The sequence below is a fragment of the Mesoplodon mirus genome (genome assembly GCF_964341445.2).
Source record: "Mesoplodon mirus genome assembly, chromosome: 19".
NCBI lineage: Eukaryota > Metazoa > Chordata > Mammalia > Artiodactyla > Ziphiidae > Mesoplodon > Mesoplodon mirus.
In genome coordinates, this window is record NC_138995.1 from 52,040,869 (window position 1) to 52,059,886 (window position 19,018).

Here is a 19,018-nt window from a genome sequence, read left to right on the forward strand (position 1 = left end):
TGAAGGGCCCCCTGTGCCTGATTGTTTCACAGCAAAATGCCAGATGGGGCCAGAGGAGAGGTGGAGGGCAGGGCCCCAACCTCTGCCGCTGCCCTAATTTTAAAACTGCCTCTTGGGGGTGGAAGTTTTCTCTTTTAAAGGTAGCTAATTTCAAGGTAGGCCTCACCCCATCTCCTCTTCCTGCTGAAAAGCCCTCCTTTGAAAGCGGAGCACTGCCTCCTGTGTCTACCCTGTGGGCCCCACCTGCCTATAGTTCAGACCCTTATCTCCCTATGGATTCTGTGTGGGGAGGGCAGGCTCTTCCCCCTCAGGGAGAACCCAGTTCTTTGGAGTGTAATCTGAGTAGCTCTGGGTTGGTTGGTTGGTTGGTTGGTTTTCCGTGTGTGAGATGGCTCTGGAAAGGTCCATTTGAGAACAGACACAGGCTCAGACTGGGGCACCTCCCTACCCTGGGCTGCCTGTCCCCTGCTTCTCTGGGGTTTCTTTTAGCTCCAAGAGTCCAGTCCAGTCTAACAAATGCAGTGGCAAGGCTCCCCGGTTCTGCCTGGGCTTCAGATCCCTCATTTTTAGAACAAGGGGTTAGATGTGAGTGGTGGTTCTCAACCCTGGCTTCACGTTAGACTCAACCCTGGCTTCATGTTAGAGCATTTGTAAAATATCGTTATTCTGGAACCCACCCCCAGGAAATCTGATTCATTTGGCCTGGGGTGAAGTTCAGGCATTTTTAAGAAGCTTTCTGGTTCCATACATTATTGACCTTTGTTTTTCAACAAGGGTTCAAGACATATGCATTGGGGAAAGAATAGTCTTCGCAGTAAATAGTGCTGAAACAACTGGATATCCACATGCAAAGAATGGAATTGGACCCCTTCCTCATACCATATACAAAAAAGTACCTCCAACTGGATCAAAGACCTAAATATAGGAGCTAAAACCATAAAACCTAGAAGAAAACATAGGCATAAATCTTCATGACCTTGGGTTAGGCAGTGGTTTATTAGATATGACACCAAAACCATAAGCAACCAAAGAAAAATAGATAAACTATACTCTCCAAAATTAAAAAAAAAAAACTTTTTGCTTCAAAGGACACTATTAAGAAAGTGAAAAGACATCCCTCAGAATGGGAGATAATATTTGCAAATTATACACCTGATAAGGATCAGTTGTCCAGAATATATAAGAAGTCCTACAATGCAATAATGAAAAGATAAATAAACCAGTTAAGAATGGGCAAAGGACTAGAATAGACATTTTTCCAAAGAAGATATACAGTTAGAAAATGGTACATGAAAAGATGCCCAACATCATTAGTCATTAGGGAAATGCAAATCAAAACCACAATGAGATACCACCTCACAACCACTAGGGTGACTATAATCAAAAAGCCAGATAATAACAAGTGTTAGCAAGGATGTGGAGAAATTGGAATTATCATACATTGCTGGTGGGAATGTAAAGTGGTGCAGCCTGTTTGGAAAACAGTCTGGCAGTTCCTCAAATGATTAAACATAGACTTACCATATGACCCAGCAATTACTCTTCTGGGTATATCCCTAAGAGAACTAGAAATATATATCTACACAAAAATTTGTGCTTAAACGTTTGTAGCAGCATTACTCATAATAGCAGATATATGTAATAGCAAAGGTAGAAATAACCCAAATGTCCATCAACTTATGAATGGATAAGCAAAATGTGGTGTGTCCATACAATGGAATCTTCAGTCAAAAAGGAATGTACTGCACTGTGGATGAACCTTGAAAACATGCTGAATGAAAGAAGCCAGACAGACATATTGTATGATTCCATTCATATGAAGTGTCCAGATTAGGTGAATTCATAGAGACAGAAAGTAGATTAGTGGTTGTCATGGGCTGGTTTTGGGGGGAGGAGGAGGAGAAATGGGGAGTTACTGCTGACAGTTCTGGGGTGATGAAAATTTTCTGGAATCAGATAGTGGTGAAAGTTTTTCAATCTCATGCTAAAACTCACTGATGTTTATATTTTAAAGGGGTGAATTCTATGGTATGTGAATTATAATTCAATTAAAAATTTGCTTTTCCAAACTATGAACATGATTAAAAAGAGTACTTGCACGCCTGTGATCCAGCTATTCTACTTCTATGTTGTATTAGTTATCTACTGCTGCATAACAAATTGCCTTTTCAAAGCTTAATGGCTTAAAGCGGTAAATATTAGAGAGAGAAAATGCAAACGAACCAGAAAAGTGCCTGGGTAATTCTGTTGTAAATCCAGGATTGGAAGGATCTCTGGAAGCCCGAAGCACCGGATCTGATCATTATATTCCTTTACTCGTTTGGTAGTCAAGAGGCCAGGCAAAGGGGAGGGGAGGTCTGGGGGAAGACCGCTTTATGTCAGCCACCAGAAAGCAGCCCGTCAACGTGGCGCATCCTAGGGTGGAGGTGTGGCTTCAACAGCTGCAGTGCAGCTCCCAACGTCGTCAGCACCTTCCGGAATAGGAATAATACAGTAATGAATAGAACCTCTGTTGGGGGCTCACTGTCTGCCAGGCTGTGTGCAGTGCTTTCTCTGTGTTATCCTGTTGAGTGCCCACACCCGTCACGTCTGTTACCCTCACTTTACAGGGGAGGAACTTGAAGCTTAGAGAGGTGAAGCTCCTTTTCTGCAGCCACACACAGTGCGTGGCAGAGCGAGGATTCGGAGCCACGTTTGTTCAGACTCGAGAGCCCTTGCTCTGGAGCACTGTACCACGTTGTCCTCTCCTCAGCCTTGTAGACCCTGGCAGATTGATGTCTTGACATGTCTGTCAGCTCCTCAAACTGCCTCCTTCTAGCCCACCTACTGCTCCGCCCCTGTCTAGGCCCAGACCCAACCCCCATGAACCAGGGTCTCTGCAAGTCCAGTGGCCTCAGATGCCTGAGTGAAGAAGGCTGCTGAGGGCTCCTCTCTTCCATTGGAGTGGCACGCCGAGGGCATTGTCTTCCCTGGCTTGTTTTTCGAACGTCTACAGCTCTAGGATTATTTCTGTGAACTCCTGAAAGCAAAATAGACTTATCCCTAAGTAGGGACCCTCACCAGTATAAAATGGGATTGGAAACCACGAGAAGCACCAACCATATTCCATTCATTCTAGGATTTACTGAGCACCTACTGTGTGCAAGGCGCACCGTTCCAGGCAGTGGGTCCTGCAACAAACAGGACCCTGCTCTCATAGAGCTTATGTTACACGTGGGAGGGAGTCTGGTTATGGACAGAGAACCTCATTTCTGATAGCAATAAGTGCAGTGAATAAAACAAAGCAGAGGGAAGTGACAGCATGGTGGAGACAGCAGGGTCAGGGAAGGCGCCCCGGGATGATGGCAGGAGGGAAACCCTGAGTGATGAGAACTAAGCGGGCTGTAAAGAGCTAGAGGAAAGTCTCAGACCAGCATTTCTCAGGAGGAAGGGACTACACTCCAGAATCAGCCTGTTGCAGCAATAACATACACGTTTTCTGGTGCCTCGCAGGGGATTGGCCGACGCAGGAATGTTGGCTACTGGGAGGGGTCGTGGGGGAAAGAGCTGGTTTCTGGATGGACACGCAGGACCTTTGGAATGCTCTCTACGCCACTCTGCGGTATTTATACCTCTCCTCCGATTGGGAAGTCAGCTTTTTCATGTAGGCCGAGAAAACTCCGAATAAGGCAACAGCAGGCCAGGACATAAGAAAGAAGCATTCCATATTTCCCTGTAATTGCTTTCAAATTAGGTTCTGTTGTCATGGGGCAGGCACACACAGCACACCCGCTCTGCCCCTGGCGGGATATGGAGTTGGGTCCTGAACGGGCAGCCAATGTGTCCCTGTGCTGCTGTACCACCGGCCCCGATGACCCATGCTGGCAGGGCTGTCTGAGTCCCATGTTGCTGCACCCGTCTAAATTGTGGTCGTGTCATCATGACCGGATCATTTTCTCTTCTCTCAGCCTGGTCCCTGGTTTTTATCTTCAGAATCTGGTAAAGGCAGTGGATCTTCAAAATAGCACTCACATGTATAATCTCAAAACCGTTCCAGAGGCTTCACAGACTTCCCGGATGGATCCATGCAGATGTTGCCAGGGCAATCGCCTGTTTGCCTGGGCCGCTGGTAACCCAGATTCCGGAAGGCTTAGCCATCGGATCCTGAAAGCACCTTTATAGTTGGTGATGAAGCCCAGGGGCCAGGGGGGCAGTCTCTGCTTTCAGGAACTGAGAAGATGCCCCACTGGGGCCAGGCCTTGCCTGAAGCCTGGCAGTAGCTGGCAGATGGGTGATAAGAAGGGTGGGTGCCTACCCTAGGAATAAATAGCTGTCCCTCCCCTGTGTCCAAGCCCCGGACACCCTTCCTGAGGTCCTGTGGAAGCAGGAACCATGGGCAGCGTCAGAGGCCACACCAGGCAAGGTGGGAGTTCAGGAGGCGGGACGGCGCCCTCCCCCTCAAAGCAGCCAACGCCCCAGCGGAGCGGCAAACCCAACACGGTATTGCAGAGACGAGGTTTGAAAACTGCCAGCTCTCTAGGGAACGCTGTCTTGCCTCCGAGTGCCCTGGGGGAGTTTGCTGTGGCCAGTTTTTCCAGCCAGCCCTGGTCCTCCGGCAAAGATATGCAGCTGGTCCTTCTGGGTCAGGCTGCTGGCCTGTGACGTTCTGCTAAGGGGGTGGGTGGTATACACAGCGGAAGGCGGGGGGTGCAGCACGAGACAGCGAACGGTTTTTCCTAAAGTCTTGTCCAGTGTGGAGTCAATGGAATCCACATGTGAGCATCTGCTGGCGGATAGAAATAGCGCAGCCCCCGACCCTGGTCCGGGAGCTCTCCTTCGCCAGGGCTAATAATCAGAGCCAGCACGCTTGCCCCAGCCTGAGGTCGCAGGTGGGCCTGTTTCTAGGTCCAAACTGACTTTGCAAAAGACTCCCTTTAGTCTGGGTTTAGTGGAATTCCAGCTTCCAACTGACATTTCCCTCCACGCCACCCCCTTCAGTACTCAGAACATGTTTTGTGACACGTAGTCCGTAAGAAGAAAAGGGAAGGGAAGTTTTTTCAGCTGGCCTATAGCCGCATCCCGCCAGGATCCTTCCTTCTTGCCCTTGGCATCACTCTGCCCGCTGGAATACTGGGTTGCCCCATGTCTTTCGAATGTTTGTTTCTTACTTGGTGACTGCCCCAGAGTCCAGAGGGTTTACCTCTTTGGGTTGGGGGAGGGAGTCATCGATGAATAGCTCATTAAAGCCCACTGCTGCTACATTCCTGGCCGTTTAGTTCACCTCCCGAACAATATCCATCATTCATTCACACAGCCACCCCACATCCTGGCAACTGGGAGGGGTCCCTGTGACACAGGAAGGACTTTATGACCAGTGATGCTAGGCCTTCTCCCCCTCCCCCAACACACAGTGACAAAGCAGAAACAACTGGTGGGGGGGGTTGTCCTCTGAGGCTTGCCTTCCCCAGTGCATGGGCTTCGGGCCTCGGCACAGGGAGTGGTGACTGGATCCCAAACAAACCAGCAAGCTCGTCCTCTCTTCTTCCACCCCGCCTCCCCCCTACACCCTGTGCTATTTTAACAACCAGAGAAGAATCTTTAACAGGCTGCCAGTGTGCAGAGGCAAGTTTTGAAGGCTATTCTCTGTGGTTTTTTTTCACGTGTGTTCTCAAAGGCAGACGAGTCCACATCCTTCCTTCCTCCCTAGATAGGTCAAGGGCTGGGTGCAAGCTCCCTTCACAGGATGGCAGGGCCAGGCCTGGAGCAGCACGGCCAGCATTGGCCTCCCACACTGGGCTCAGGCCACCCTTTAAGAAGCAGGCAGGCTTTTAGGGAAACAGCCCTGCCTGCCTCGCTTTGTGAGCTCAGCTCCAGTTTGGGGACTGAGGCTGGGCGGAGCCCTTCTTGACTCGGTTCTGCAGGCTCTGCTTTGCCAGGCCAGTAGGTAGCATTCCCCTCAGAGGAATAAGTGGCTGCCCCATATTTGTGTTAATAGCTGTGTGACCTTGGGCAAGTCACTTAACTTTTCCCTGCCTTAGTTTCCTCATCTGTAAAATGGAGATGATAATATCTCACATGACCATGGGATTGGAGGTTTTAAAGACTTGCTATGTGTAAATGGTAAGAACTAGCAATTAGCAGTTACTGGCCACCCCACCCCTGCCGCCATCGGAATGTAAATCCTGTGTCTGTTTTGCTTCCTCCCATGCCCAGTGCCTAATCCAAGTCAGGATTTGTCAGCCCGGTGATTGCATCGAGCGCCTCTTAGGTGAGGTGCTGGGGACACGGCCACCGCTCGGAATCAGTACTGCCCCTGGAAAATGACGTTGACAATAAAACCCAGATGAGCTTGAGATGCTTTTTGCCTTTCCCTTCTCCCACAGAGGGCCAGTAGCTCCAGACGCTCCCAAATGAAATTGAAACCTTGAGTTTGCCTTGCTTGGTTACAACTCAGCATTTCCAACACGGCTTCTCTGCCTTCCTCCTTCTGCCAAGTTTCTCGTAGAGGCTCTTTACCCTCTTTTTTTCCTGGTCATCACACATTGACCCTTGCCCCCTTTGGGTCAATCCCCACACAGCAGCAGCCCCATGAGGGTGGCCCTGCCAGCCTCATGACACAGCCTGCTCTCCCTCACTCCCTTCCTTCCTCTCTCCAGCCGGGCTCTTTTCTCGCTGCCACAGGGCCTTTGCACATGCTGTTCGCATTATCCGGAAAGTCTCCCTTATTTTCATCTTACTCATTCTCTATAGGGAAACTTCCCCATGTCCTTCCGGCCAGTAGATGAGGAGCTGTTCCCTGGCATCCTAAACGCTCTCTTCAGCTCCCTCTCTGGGGGTGGGAGGGAGGAGGACACATGCAGGTTGATACCTCAGAGTGTGGCTGCTGGAGCCAGAGTACCTGGCTTTAAATCTAGCTCTGCAACTTTCCAGGTGCGTGACTACCTGCGGGCAAGTCACGTCACCTGTCAGACCCTTGGTTCCCTCATCTGTAAAATGGGCCAGGAATAGCAACTACCTCACAAAGTAGCATTGCGGATGAGAGATGTTAACATGTGACGAAGTGCCTAGAACAGTGCCCCACACATTTAGCTTATAGAAGTATCTGCTGTGGTTGTTACCGTTACCACTTTTCCTAAGGGTGTCTCTTCTGTAGTTGAGAGGTTGCTTGGTTAATGAGATCGGTCCTCTTCCTCATCAGAGTGGGAGCTCTTCAGAGTGCAGCCTGGATCTGCTTTTGCTCACTGTGTGGATTCAGCACCAGGCCTGGCCCTGGCTCGGCGTGCAGCAAATCCTCCCTTGTCGTGGGAGCGGATGTGTCCCGCCCCACAGTGACCTGGGCATCGCGGAGCCCGTGGGGCCTGCCACGCTCCGGCAGTCGGGCCCTGTAGCTCGTGCTCTGACAAATCTGCATGGTGGAGAGGGTACAGTGGGCCCACGAGACGTCCATCTATAGCAGCCACCCTCCACACTACCCACCCCACACATCTCGGTCTAAACTGGGTAGGGAGAGGGAGTGAGTAAGCAGAATGTTATTTTTGTAACCAAGTAGAAGAAGCTATGAATTTTTCATGTCCCGTTGGAACTCCAGCTCCTACTCACCAGTCATGCCGCGTGGAACGGTGGCTGCGCACAGTGGGCTCGTTCCCGAGGAGGGCCTCGTGACTCCCGCTCCCCTCGCCCCGAGCCCAGGACTCGGCGAGCCTCCGGTGTCGGTAGATGCTCCTCGTCTTCCAGGAGGAGAAAACAGGGCCACGCAGGCCGTGGAGTGAGGATGGGAGGCCTGTCGGCGGGGTTCCCATCGTGTGTCAGGTTCAGGAGAGTATCCACAGGCTTTTCCTCACTACCGAGGCCAGGCCAGTAGATATTCTCCCCTAAGCACCTGCTCTGTATTCTGCTTGGGTCTCTGCCTGCTTCCAGCCAGGGAAACAGAAGTACAGGGCAGAGTTACCATTTATTTAAAAATAGTCCTTTCCCTGAGATTTGTATAACACTGAATACTTAATCTGTGCCAGGCACAGTCATAAGTGATTTACTTGCATTGTTTTATTTAATCCTCATTTAAGAGGGGAGATTATTGCCTCCATTTCACCAACAAGGAACCTGAGGCTCATTGCTTGCCTCAGGTTACCCCGCCGGCAGGTGGCCTCAGTGGCCGAGGCAAGATTGGAATCCAGGTCCGTGTGAGCCCCAAGCCAGAGCGCTTGTTTCCTGCCCAGAGAAGATGAGCAAAGGTGCAGAGATGGGACGCATGTTTGCAGGGTGGACGGTGCCGTGACCTTCTGAGGACAGACTGCCTGAACCCAATGAGGCGAGGTTCGTTCAGAGCCTCCACAGGTTGGAGTGAGACGGTCTGCTGTATCTTGTTACCACTCCACACCATGGCCGTGGGGTAAGGGCCTTTGCAGAGAGACGGGCTCTCATCCATCTTTCCTGGGAATGAAATGGGAAGCAGCCGGGGTGGCTGTGTTCGCATGTGTGCGCATGCTCAGTTCATCTGGCACTTGATGCCAAGCTCTGTGCCAGATGTTTTAAAGCTTTCCCCCCCATTTAGCCCTACAGCAAATACAGGAGGTACATTCTGATAAGTCCGTCCTACAGAGAAGGAAGCTGAGGTGGAAGTTGGCCAAGTCACTTGGTTGGAAACACAGAAGTAAGCTGAGGGGCTGGCATTCAAACCCTGAAGGGTTACCCCAGGTGTAACCCAGGCAGGCCGAGGCGGAGAGGGTTGCCATTCAGACACGTGCCCAGCTCTACCTGCAGCCCAGGTGCCTAGATCTCGGCCCAGCAGAAACGCAGCACCAGGGGTGCCCGCCCTCTGGGAACTGCCCTCTTGCATCCTCGGCCACGGGATGTGATGGGCCACTTTGCTGCCCCGCAGCATCTTTCAGGCACATGCACTAGCAGAGGCCCAGCACCCCCTGCCACCTCCTGCTCCAGCCTGGCCTGCTGCTGCCCTCTGCTTTACAGGGTGGCTGAGTTCCCCGCCCGCCCGCTGCCCACCACCGAGGCTGCTGTGCTTTGGGCATTCTAAATGCATGTGCCATGTGGGACTTAGTTCCTACTCCCTGGGAGCACGCACACATGCACGTAACATCCATTAAGACCCCAAATGACTGGAGAATGCTGTCAGAGAGATGCCAAGGGTTGAGCGCGGTGGCGGGGGCAGGCAGGGGACGGAGAAGTCACTCAGTGGAAGAGGCAGGCCAGGTGTCAGGGAGAGGAGGAGATCCTGGGAAGCGCGGGCTGTGCGGAGCGCTGCCGCTTATGAGCACCTGCCGTGTGCTCTACAGGCATTGCCGCTTCGAACCCTCACACTGACCGTGACCCACGTGGTGTCTTCATCGCCAGGTTGCAGATGAAGAAGCTGACGTTAGGAAGGTTGGGTAACCTGCCCACACGAGTGGTGTAGCCCTGGCCTGTCTGAGTTGAGAGCTGCAGAGGGGAAGGAGCGTGGGAAGCGAGGTGGGGAAGGCGGATGCCTTGCTGAGAACCTGCTCCTGGCCAGAGCCCAAAGTAGCTCATGCTGGTGGGGAGGCAGAAGCAGAGAGAATGGTGCTGTGATAGATCTGCACGAGGAGGGGGCCTCCGAGTCAGAATCGGGGTGGGGCGAGCAAGTCAATGGGGGCGTCCGGAGGAGCCGCACTTGGGACTGATTTTGTGGGATGGGTGGGTGCAGGCTGAGGCGAGGCGGAAGCGGGGCAAAGGTGCCCGTCGCTGAGGAGACAGCCTCAGGTGGGTGTCCATCTCCGAGGTGGAAGAACTCTTCTTCGTGTTGGTGGGAGGCGGGCGGGGTGCCCTGCCCGTTCGCAGCCCTCCCCCCGCTTCGGGTTTGGAAGGAAATCTTGTACCTGTGGTGCAGCGTATTAAGCAGGCGGCTTCTTTGTCTGGGAGGGGCCTCGTGTTGAGTCTCTGAATGAGCAGGGCGGGTGACAGTTGTCAAAACACATGGTCCTTGGCCAGAGGCTCCTTGGAAGCCCCTCAGCCCCACATGGCCTCTGCCGGCACCCGCGTGCACGTGGGCTCTTGCGCGTTCCTGGCTGTCGGCCCACCTCCACGCTGGGCCCTGCAGATTGACCAGGGCAGGGTGGGGGGCTCCCGTGAGAAAGAGGCGTGGGGTTTTTCCCCGATCTTGCTGCGGGGGCCTGTCTCCCCAGAAGGCATCTGGGCACCTGCACTTTAACTGATGTGACGTGCATCCCTGGCACTGAAGTCTGATAACGTGCCCCAGCCAGCAGGGGGCTGAGTGCTGGTTACTACTCGGGCATTCTGTGCTCTGGTTTGGGATATGGGCTTCTTGTCGACGGGCCTCTCCACCTGAAAAGGCCCCTTCGCCTTCCCGCACCCGCGTGCCCTGTGATCCTCCGGCACTTCCTCCTCAGATGTGGTTGCCTAACCCTGGTGGGGGTGGGTGCCTGCCTCCCACTTGCCTTCCAGCCCCCTCTGAGATACACTGGATCTTAAGATGTGGAAGGGTGGGGCGTAGGATGTTCTCCAGGGAATAGAGGGTGTCTGGCCTCTAGGGAAACAGCATATGTAGGGGTGCCGCAAGGCTCGGAGGATCTGTGCGCCCGGCCTTTGGGGGAGGTGCTGCCGCTGTGCTACTGGCAGTTCGAAGAGAGACTGACTTGAGCAAACCTTGAACTTACAGGAGGCTTGTTTTCCAACTGCTTTCCTGTCCCAAGTCATCTCTGTGCCAGTGATGGGGAAATTGCTGCCCCTACCTGAGGGGAGGGGCAGGTGGAAGGGAGCCAGGGCCGTGGGGACCTGTGGTCTGCTCTGCCCGCCCGCCCAGGGCGATGGAGGGCTGGTGTGTCTGTCCAGAAGAATGTGTCCGCGGGAGCTGGACCCCTGCTTCTTGTTTCCATGCTCAGGGCCCGGCTCCGTCAGCACCTTTGCCCGATGCGTGCAGTGGGCCCACTCAGGGTGTGGTGGGGCCAGCACTTGCTCTGAGGCTGGCCGACGTGGCTTCCAGTCCGCGCTCTGCCACTCGTCACCCGGCTGACCGAGTGGTAGTCTGCTAACTGCCCTGAGCCTCAGTGTCCTCGGATCGACCTGCCTGGGTCGCTGTAAAGACCGGAAACAGTGTCAGTGTTGATAAAAGGTGGGGCCCAGGACCTGGCCCCGAGCAAGGGCCCCGTGGCAGCCGTGCTGTCGCGGGGTCAGGGCTGTGACCCGGCGCTTTTGCTGGAGAGCCCTGACGGCCACGCCGACCCTCCAAGCCGTGCTCTTCTCTGCTTCCCCAGACCTTCACAGCCTGGTGCAACTCCCACCTGAGGAAGGCCGGCACGCAGATCGAGAACATCGACGAGGACTTCCGGGACGGGCTCAAGCTCATGCTCCTCCTGGAGGTCATTTCAGGTGAGGCCCCCTCCTGCGGGTGCCCACGGGATGCTGCCCACCCCGCCCTTCCATTGCTGCTCAGGGAAGGGCGAGGGCTTTACCAGCTGCAGCAGCACTGCGCCGGCGTGGGCCTGTGCTGGGGGGCAGCGGGGACCCTGAAGCTCCTCTCCCTCTCTTTCTCGGTGTTCGGCCCTCAGGGGAGCGGTTACCTAAGCCGGAGCGGGGCAAGATGAGGGTGCACAAAATCAACAATGTGAACAAGGCACTGGACTTCATCGCCAGCAAAGGAGTCAAGCTGGTCTCCATCGGGGCGGAAGGTGAGCTCGGATGGGGCCTGACCTCTGCCTTGGGAACAGAAGTTGTGTCGGTGGCAGAGAGAGCACTTGGGGGTGCTTAAAGCCCAGATACACCGAGCAGCGACCACAGTGACTGCCCTTGATGTGGTGCTGGGCCCACAGACCTCCCTCCCTTCCCCCAAAGGATAATCCAGCCCAAGACCAGGAAATCCAGCTCACCCGGTCATGAGGGGCACAGGGGGAGGAATGGCTTTGACTTGGACCCCGGACACCCTCACTCGCCCTCCTGGTGCCGGGCCTGAGGGACACAGACCGACACGTGACACGGCATCTCTCTGAGCCAGCAACACCTTCGCCCTTAGGCCCTGTCTGGTGTCTGCAGGCAGGAGGGCTCAGAGCAGGGGAGGGCGCTTGAGGCCCGGTGTCAGGGCTCTGGGGCAGGGAGTGTAAGTCCCAAGGTCAGCTGTCCAAAGCTGGCTGCACAGCTTGGGAGAGTGTGGCCTCTTGACAGGATACCCAGGATCCTCTGGGCCCCGTGCGGGTACCTGGAACTGTGACCCTTGTCTCCGAGCCCTCCCTAGAGCAACAGCGTGCCCTGCCTCCAGTGCAGGCTCTTGTCTCACAGACACCTTTGGAGACCAGGCGAGGCCTGACAGAGCCCAGAAGCTCCCCATCAGCCTGGGCTCCCAGTTCTGGTCATTAGTCAGAGCAGGGTTTCCTACACCCCCATATCCATGTTGTCCCAGCTTTTAGAAAAACAAAGAAAACTAATTGCCGCTAATGACAGGGCTCCGAGAATTTGGCCAAGACTCCAGGCCAGGATGCACATCCCGCGTTCCAAGGCTCTGCCCCAACCCGGGACCTCTCCAGGGAGGGCTGCCAAGCCTCGCATGCCACGGTTGAGGTGGTTGGTGTTTGCTTAAAAAAAAAAAAAAAAAATCAAAACCCTGAACTCAATCAGACCCTGAGATTTTCTGTTCTTGCATGGATCTTTCCTCCTGGCTCCCCTCCAGCCTTCTGCTTCTCACAGCTGCATTTATTTTGCTCAAATGCTAGCCTGTAAATACAGAAGGGGTTAGAGGAGAGACCCGTGGCAGTCATCAGTTTTCATCTGGAGAAAAACTCAGTCTAAAAATGTTTTCCGTTCATGCCCAAGCTGCTTCACTCCCAATCCCCGTGGCCATTGGGCCTCTGGAGGGCAGCCGACTGGATCCGTTCCGAGGGCTTTGGGATACCTGAGCGACCCAGTCCCCGCCCGCCCCCAGCTCCCTGTCCCTCCACACCATCTAGGCAGTTGCAGGAACATGGCTTCCTCGTGGGGGTTGTGAGAGGGGTCGGGAGTCGGAGGCACAGCTGCAGGTCCAAGAAGCAGCTGGTGGATGTGTCATGAGAGCGGCCGTCTTCCTCCCCTCACAGGGACTCTCTGAGTCCTCCATGACCAGCTTGCTCGTGGCAGCGGCCGGGTATGGGCGCTGCAGCCTCCTCTCTAGCTTGTGTCCGTCCCCGGCTTTGGGGTGCCTGGCCCTCGGGAGGAAAGCAGCATAGATTTCCAGAATGAATCACCGCCCTCACCCCACGCTGGGAAGGCTCGGCCTCGTTTCCGGCCGTGGGGTTCTTAGCCCTGGGAGAGGGCTGGACAGACAACGTGTCCTTCCCCTGCTTCCAGGCGGCCAGCTACACATATCTCCTCTCCTGAAACCCTCAGGCCGAGAGCTGCCCTCGGCCGTCAGCGCATGGCTTCGCTGTGGGGAGCCTCTCCAGTGGCTAAAAGAGCACCCCCCCTTTCCTAGCGAGCATGTCCTCGGGGAAGGCTGGGCCCCGTCCTCTGGGGGACCATCATGCCTCCTTCCCAGATCAAGCCCACCTAGAGTTTTCTGTTCTCGAGGCCGATAAGAGAGCAAGCTCTCTTGAAGTACCCCCTCTGTTCTGCGCACCCTCTCTCCCGCATCCGGTGTGTGAGAGGCGCTGGGGTGGCAGGCCTGAGAGGACCACCAAAGGCGCATCGGGCCCATGGGCCCCAGGAAGAGGCCGCTTGCATGCACCTCCCTCACCTGGCTGCAGGCACACGGTGCCTGAGCGTTGCAGAAGTGGGTTTTCTCTTAAGTTGCTGAAGCTGAAGAACGTGTGGTCCAAACCCTTCTCTTTCACTCCCAGACGTTTGGGAGAGTGGCTGGTTTTGGGTTAGTTAAGAAAGCACGCACTTACCAGCTGGACCTCGTGCCACCCGCTCTCCCCTGCCTGCAGCACCGTGTCTTTCTCAAGGGCCGGGTCCAGGTGCTGGGGGTGCAGAGGTGATCACGAAGGCAGACAGTGAACAAGTAGACAAACCAGCACATATCAGTGTGTGAGGGGAAGAGCAGGGTGCTGGGGGGAGAGGCACCGGGACGTTCAGGGAAGCCATTCTGGGGAGGTGACATATAAGCAGAGCCTTACAGTCTGGGAAGGACCAGCTATCTGGGGAAAGGGTCGAGACCTGCGCTTTGTGGCGGGCCAGAAGGTGTGAGATGCTTAAAGCAAGAGAGAGCTGGCTTGTCAAGAGGACGGAGCTGGAGAAGGCTGGGGAGGGAGGCGGGAGCCACGCAGGGCAGGCCTTGTAAGCCAGACTCCAGAACACAAAGCAGGCGACCGACACAAATCCAGTGCACCTGTTCCAGGGACCACCCTGCCTGCTGCGTGGGGTGGACCGCAGTGGGGATGGAGGAGGCAGTACTTGAGGATCTGAGGGAGGTGACGGTGGCTCGGACGAAGGTGGCGGCAGTGTGATTGGAAGGAAGTGGGCAGACTCTCAAGAGACGTGCCCATAAGGTGTGGTGGGTCCTGGAAACGGAGGCCCAACACCTGGGACGAGGCTCAGCGGGGAGCACTCCATTGAGCTGGGTCAAGAGAATGAGCTGCCCAGAGAGGAAGAGGCCTGCGTGGCCGAGAATACACGGGGATGGAAGCCCGAAGGTGCCAAGCAGCAGAAGGCTTTAGGGACAGCACTTCCTGGAGTGTTCAGGCGACATCTTCTCCCAGTGAAGGTGGTTGAGGGCAGGCCTAGGCAGCTCTGTCAGATGATTGGAGTTAATCTCTAGACAGGGCCGGGGGCCACCTGGGGAGTCCCACTCTGGTTTTAACAACCCTCTTGCCCTCTGCCCCCTTTCCCTGTGTGCAGAGATTGTGGACGGCAACGCAAAGATGACCCTGGGAATGATCTGGACCATCATCCTCAGGTTCGCCATCCAGGACATCTCTGTGGAAGGTGAGAGCCAAGGACCTGCTCACGGGCAAAGAACAGCCTTTCCTCCCCACCCTGGTTCCACCCGAGTTGGGGGGACTTAGTTAGGATTTCGGGCTTTTTGTCTTCATGCTTTGAGGCTCTTTCCTGTGTCCAGACATCACTCACATGCCCTGCCTGGGGGTGGTTAGTAGAGGTGCTGGCCCAGGCTGCAGGTGAAGGGTCCCACTGCAGCCGCCCATCTCAGTGGACCCTCACACCACCCTTGTCAAGTGGGCATGGTCGGCCCCATTTTACAGTCAAGTAGCAAACTAGTGATAGAGTCAGGCCTGGCCTCCTTCTCCTGGGCGTCAGCACCTATGTTTCCACTCAGCCTCCCACCCTCGGACCTTGGCCTTCATGGACCTGGGGTTGGTCCAGGCCACCACGGGATGAGAAAAGGCACAGGGCCAGCGTGCCGAGGGGGCTCCTGGTGACAGGCCACAGCAGGGACCGGACAGATGTGCTCCCTGCCCTTGTAGTACTCCCAGTGTGTCGAGGACAGTCGGAGCTGTCCCCGGGGAGCGGAGGGACCTCCTGGGGCCCTCCCTCCCCGCTTCCTCGAAGCTGCGGCAGATCTGGAGACCCTGAGTGGGCAGGCCCGGCGCTCATGCCCCTTGTTCAGAAGAGGCCAAGGCCCGCATCAGGGGCTTGTTTGGCAGTGTGTCCTGCCAGCTAAAGGCACAGGCTTTGGGGTCAGCAACATGGCTCAGGTTCAGGCCCTCACACTGGCCTGTCACTACCACTCCTGGGGTGACCCCAGGCAGGCGACTGCTCCTCGGGGCCTGGCGTACTGTTAGGGTCAGCAGGCGCCCGCCCGCGTCTGGAAGGGGCGTTGCTGCTGCTGCGTCCGAGGGCCTCTCCCCCAGGTTCTGTCTGACCCTTATGCCTGAGCCGAAAGTGCAGTCCACTGGGACTGGGTTCTGAGCGTTTAGTTTTGGGCCAGTGCTCACCATCCTCATGTGTTTTGCAGAGACCTCTGCCAAGGAAGGGCTCCTTCTCTGGTGCCAGAGAAAGACGGCCCCGTACAAGAACGTCAACGTGCAGAACTTCCACATCAGGTGAGCGCCGGCCAAAGCACCCCGGCCCACATCATTCCCACTCTGCTTCCCGGAACCTGAGATGCTGTCCTCCCACCCTCTCTCTTTTCCTGTGGCGTTGTCATGGTCTGTGAGGTGCCAGCTCTCAGGGGCCCCTCCCCCTGCCACTGGCCCCCGTGAGCCCCTGGGAAGGTCCCTGCGTCCCCTGGGGGAGGCGGCAGTCACCTCGCCATCCCAGGCTAAAGGCATTAAGGCCCGGCACTCTGGCAGACCCTCTAGAATCTTCTTTTTCCCCAAGCAAGGTAACTCAGAAGCAGCAACAAAACTCTTCCTTTGTTTTGACCTCTCAAGAGGGACCTGCCGTCCTTTACGGTTGCTAGTGAATTTAGTGTTGGGGAAAATATACTCTGTGTCCATTAGAGGAGCAAGACTCGGTCTGCACGAGCCTGTTCTTCCTCGGTTGAGAGCGGGAAATGAGTGTGTCCATGAGGTGAGTGTGGTCAGTGCCACACGAGATCTGGGAACGTGGCATGGCCCGGGGGTTAGGAGTGCAGGCTTTGGGGGCGGCCCCGAGGTCAGATCTGGCGTGACTCTGTGACCTCACCTCTCTGAGCCTCTGGTGTTCTCCTGGGGTGGATGGACCAGGGAGAGGGCACACGTAGGAATGAAGAACGGGGCTTCATGGGATCCACAGAGGTCCTGCTGTGTCCTCAGGCTCCCTGGAGCCCTGGCACTGGACGCTGGGGACCATTGTGCTCTGCCATTAAGAGCATTTGGTCCCTCCCTTGAGCTCCTCGGTGTGTTTCCTTCCTTTTCCTGCCACCAGCTGGCTGGTCCTCTGTGCATTTCTTTTTCTTTTTTTGGCTGCATTGGGTCTTAGTTGCCACACGTGGGATCTTTCCTTGTGGAGCGTGGGCTCAGTAGCTGTGGCCTGCAGGCTCAGTTGCTCTGAGGCACGTGGGATCTTAGTTCCCCGACCAGGGATCAAACCCGCGTCCCCTGCATTGGAAGGCGGATTCTTAACCACTGTGCCACCAGGGAAGTCCCTGTGCATTTCTTACTCGTTTATTTATTCAGTCACTAAATGTCTATGGAGTGCCTACTCCATGCCAAGAGTGGGAATACAGCAGCACCAAAATAAAGTCCCCACCCTTGGAAGGTAACACCGCAGCAAGGGGACCAGTAGTTCACAAAGGCGTGAAGAAACCAACAGCGTAATTTCAGGTAGGGAGAGGAGTCCTAGAAAGACGACAAAGTAGGATAAGGTGATGGAAAGTAACCAGAAGAGCACCACAGTCGGGGGCGGGGTGGGGGTCTTTCTAAGGAGGTGTCATTAACCTTGACCCATGAAAGAGCCAGTGTGACCAGTATGGACTGTGACCAGCTGTCACTTTCCTCTGAACAGAACCCCTCATGCCAAGCCACATCCCGGCATTTAGCCAGCCCACGGGTCAGGTCAGCCAAGGTGCAGAGGGCCTGCAGTGGCCTGCCCAGCTCAGTGGGGCCTCGCGGGACAGCGCGCGGCAGGTCACAGCTACCCTGGTAACGAGCAGTCAAAGCACTTGTCATTTGTCAGGTATCGGCCAAAGCCCCACACATTTACTCATTTCATCCTCACGACAGCCCAATGAAGTGTAGGTGCTGTATTATCCCCATTTTACAGATGTGTCAACTGAGGTAGCAGGAGATTATGGGACTTGCCCAAGGTCACACTGACAGCGAGTGGAAGGGCTGGGATTTCCCCCAGATGGTCGGGCTCCGGCAGCCAGGTTCACGGCCAGCCGGCCACACCGTCTGCCTGCAGTGCCAGGCACACACTCTAAACCACCTCACTGAGTGGGAGTTAATCATTCCTGTGGGTGCCCACAGCCTGCAGCCCTCCCATGACAGTGGGGGGCTCCACTCGTAACCTCGACCTTTCCATCCCCAGCTGGAAGGACGGTCTTGCCTTCAATGCCCTGATTCACCGGCACAGACCAGAGCTGATTGAGTACGACAAGCTGAGAAAGGTACGCGGCTCCTGCTCCCCTCAGTGGCCCACAGCACCCTGAGTCTGACCCTGGCTCCGGGCCACCGCCCCCAAGCCCATCTGTTGCTGGCGTCCAAAGCTGGACTCTGTGCTCAATGGGCAGACTGGGAGGGCCTTGTGCCAGCTGTCAGCAGACCCCAGGCTCGGCGGCTTTGCTCCCCTTGGGGACTGCCCTTCTCCCTCCTTAGGCATCGCAGCTGCCTGGGGTTATCGTAGGGCCTGGCCGGCCATGCCTTACAGCCGCCCTTCCTTAACCCTCTAGATTCTGGAAGCATTTGGGGAGGGGTAAAGAATTCTAAACCATCACCGCTGGCAGCCCTGTCCCGTGCGGGGTCCTGTTCTATTTCGCCTGTACAGAGCATGTAAGACCCAGGCTCTGCCCTCTAGGAGCTGCCAGCCTCACGGGGAAGACAGGACAGTTGCGTCCAGAGCAAACCAGCCGCACAGGGCCCTGTGCGTGTGCTCAGGCTGCGTGGGGGTGGAGAGGGGATGGGGTCGGACAAATGCTCCAGAGGAAGGAAGGCACACCTGAGCTGGCCCGGCAGGGGCAGGGCCTCTGGGGAGGAGGCAGCCGAGGGCCAGAGAGCGGGCATCCCAGGTGGGGGAGGCACAGGCCTGCACTTAGCCCGTTCAAGCTGCAGTGAGTAATCGTATTGGGCTCTACCTGGAAAGGCTAGGTGAAGGCACGTGAGGGAGGGTCAGGGTGAAGTGCCTTTCATCCTGTAAGCAGCGGGGCAGTTAGAGTAGGGAGGTTAGAACGTGGATGCTCTCCAGTCCCTCCCTACCCCACCCCCCAGGCCCCGTGCTCTCTCAGGTCTGGACCACAGTGTCTGGGTTTCAGGGCAGGGGTCTTAATCTGGGGTCTGGGGATGGATGGAAATTCTAAGAAAAGAGCACGCCTGCATTGTCTCTGGAGAAAGCGTCCACAGTTTGCCCCACACAGATTTCCAGACGCATTCCTTTGGGTAGGAATTGACTTTACCTGGGTGTCCCCCCTCCCCCCACCGTTCCCTGCAGCAGCACAGGTGGCTGAGAACTGCCTGAAGGACCCTTTCCAGTCCTAGCCCTTCCCAAGATC

At 55.7% G+C, this 19,018-nt stretch overlaps 1 protein-coding gene across 1 annotated transcript in view; it reads left to right on the plus strand.

Moving 5' to 3' along the window:
- ACTN4 (actinin alpha 4) overlaps positions 1 to 19,018 on the plus strand; it is a 72,870-nt gene that overhangs the window by 32,885 nt on the left and 20,967 nt on the right. Inside the window, exons 2-6 of the mRNA XM_082608024.1 lie at positions 11,223 to 11,337; positions 11,517 to 11,636; positions 14,770 to 14,856; positions 15,845 to 15,932; positions 17,842 to 17,920. Of these exons, the coding sequence (XP_082464150.1) occupies positions 11,223 to 11,337; positions 11,517 to 11,636; positions 14,770 to 14,856; positions 15,845 to 15,932; positions 17,842 to 17,920 (489 nt within the window). The remainder of the gene's footprint in view (positions 1 to 11,222; positions 11,338 to 11,516; positions 11,637 to 14,769; positions 14,857 to 15,844; positions 15,933 to 17,841; positions 17,921 to 19,018) is intronic.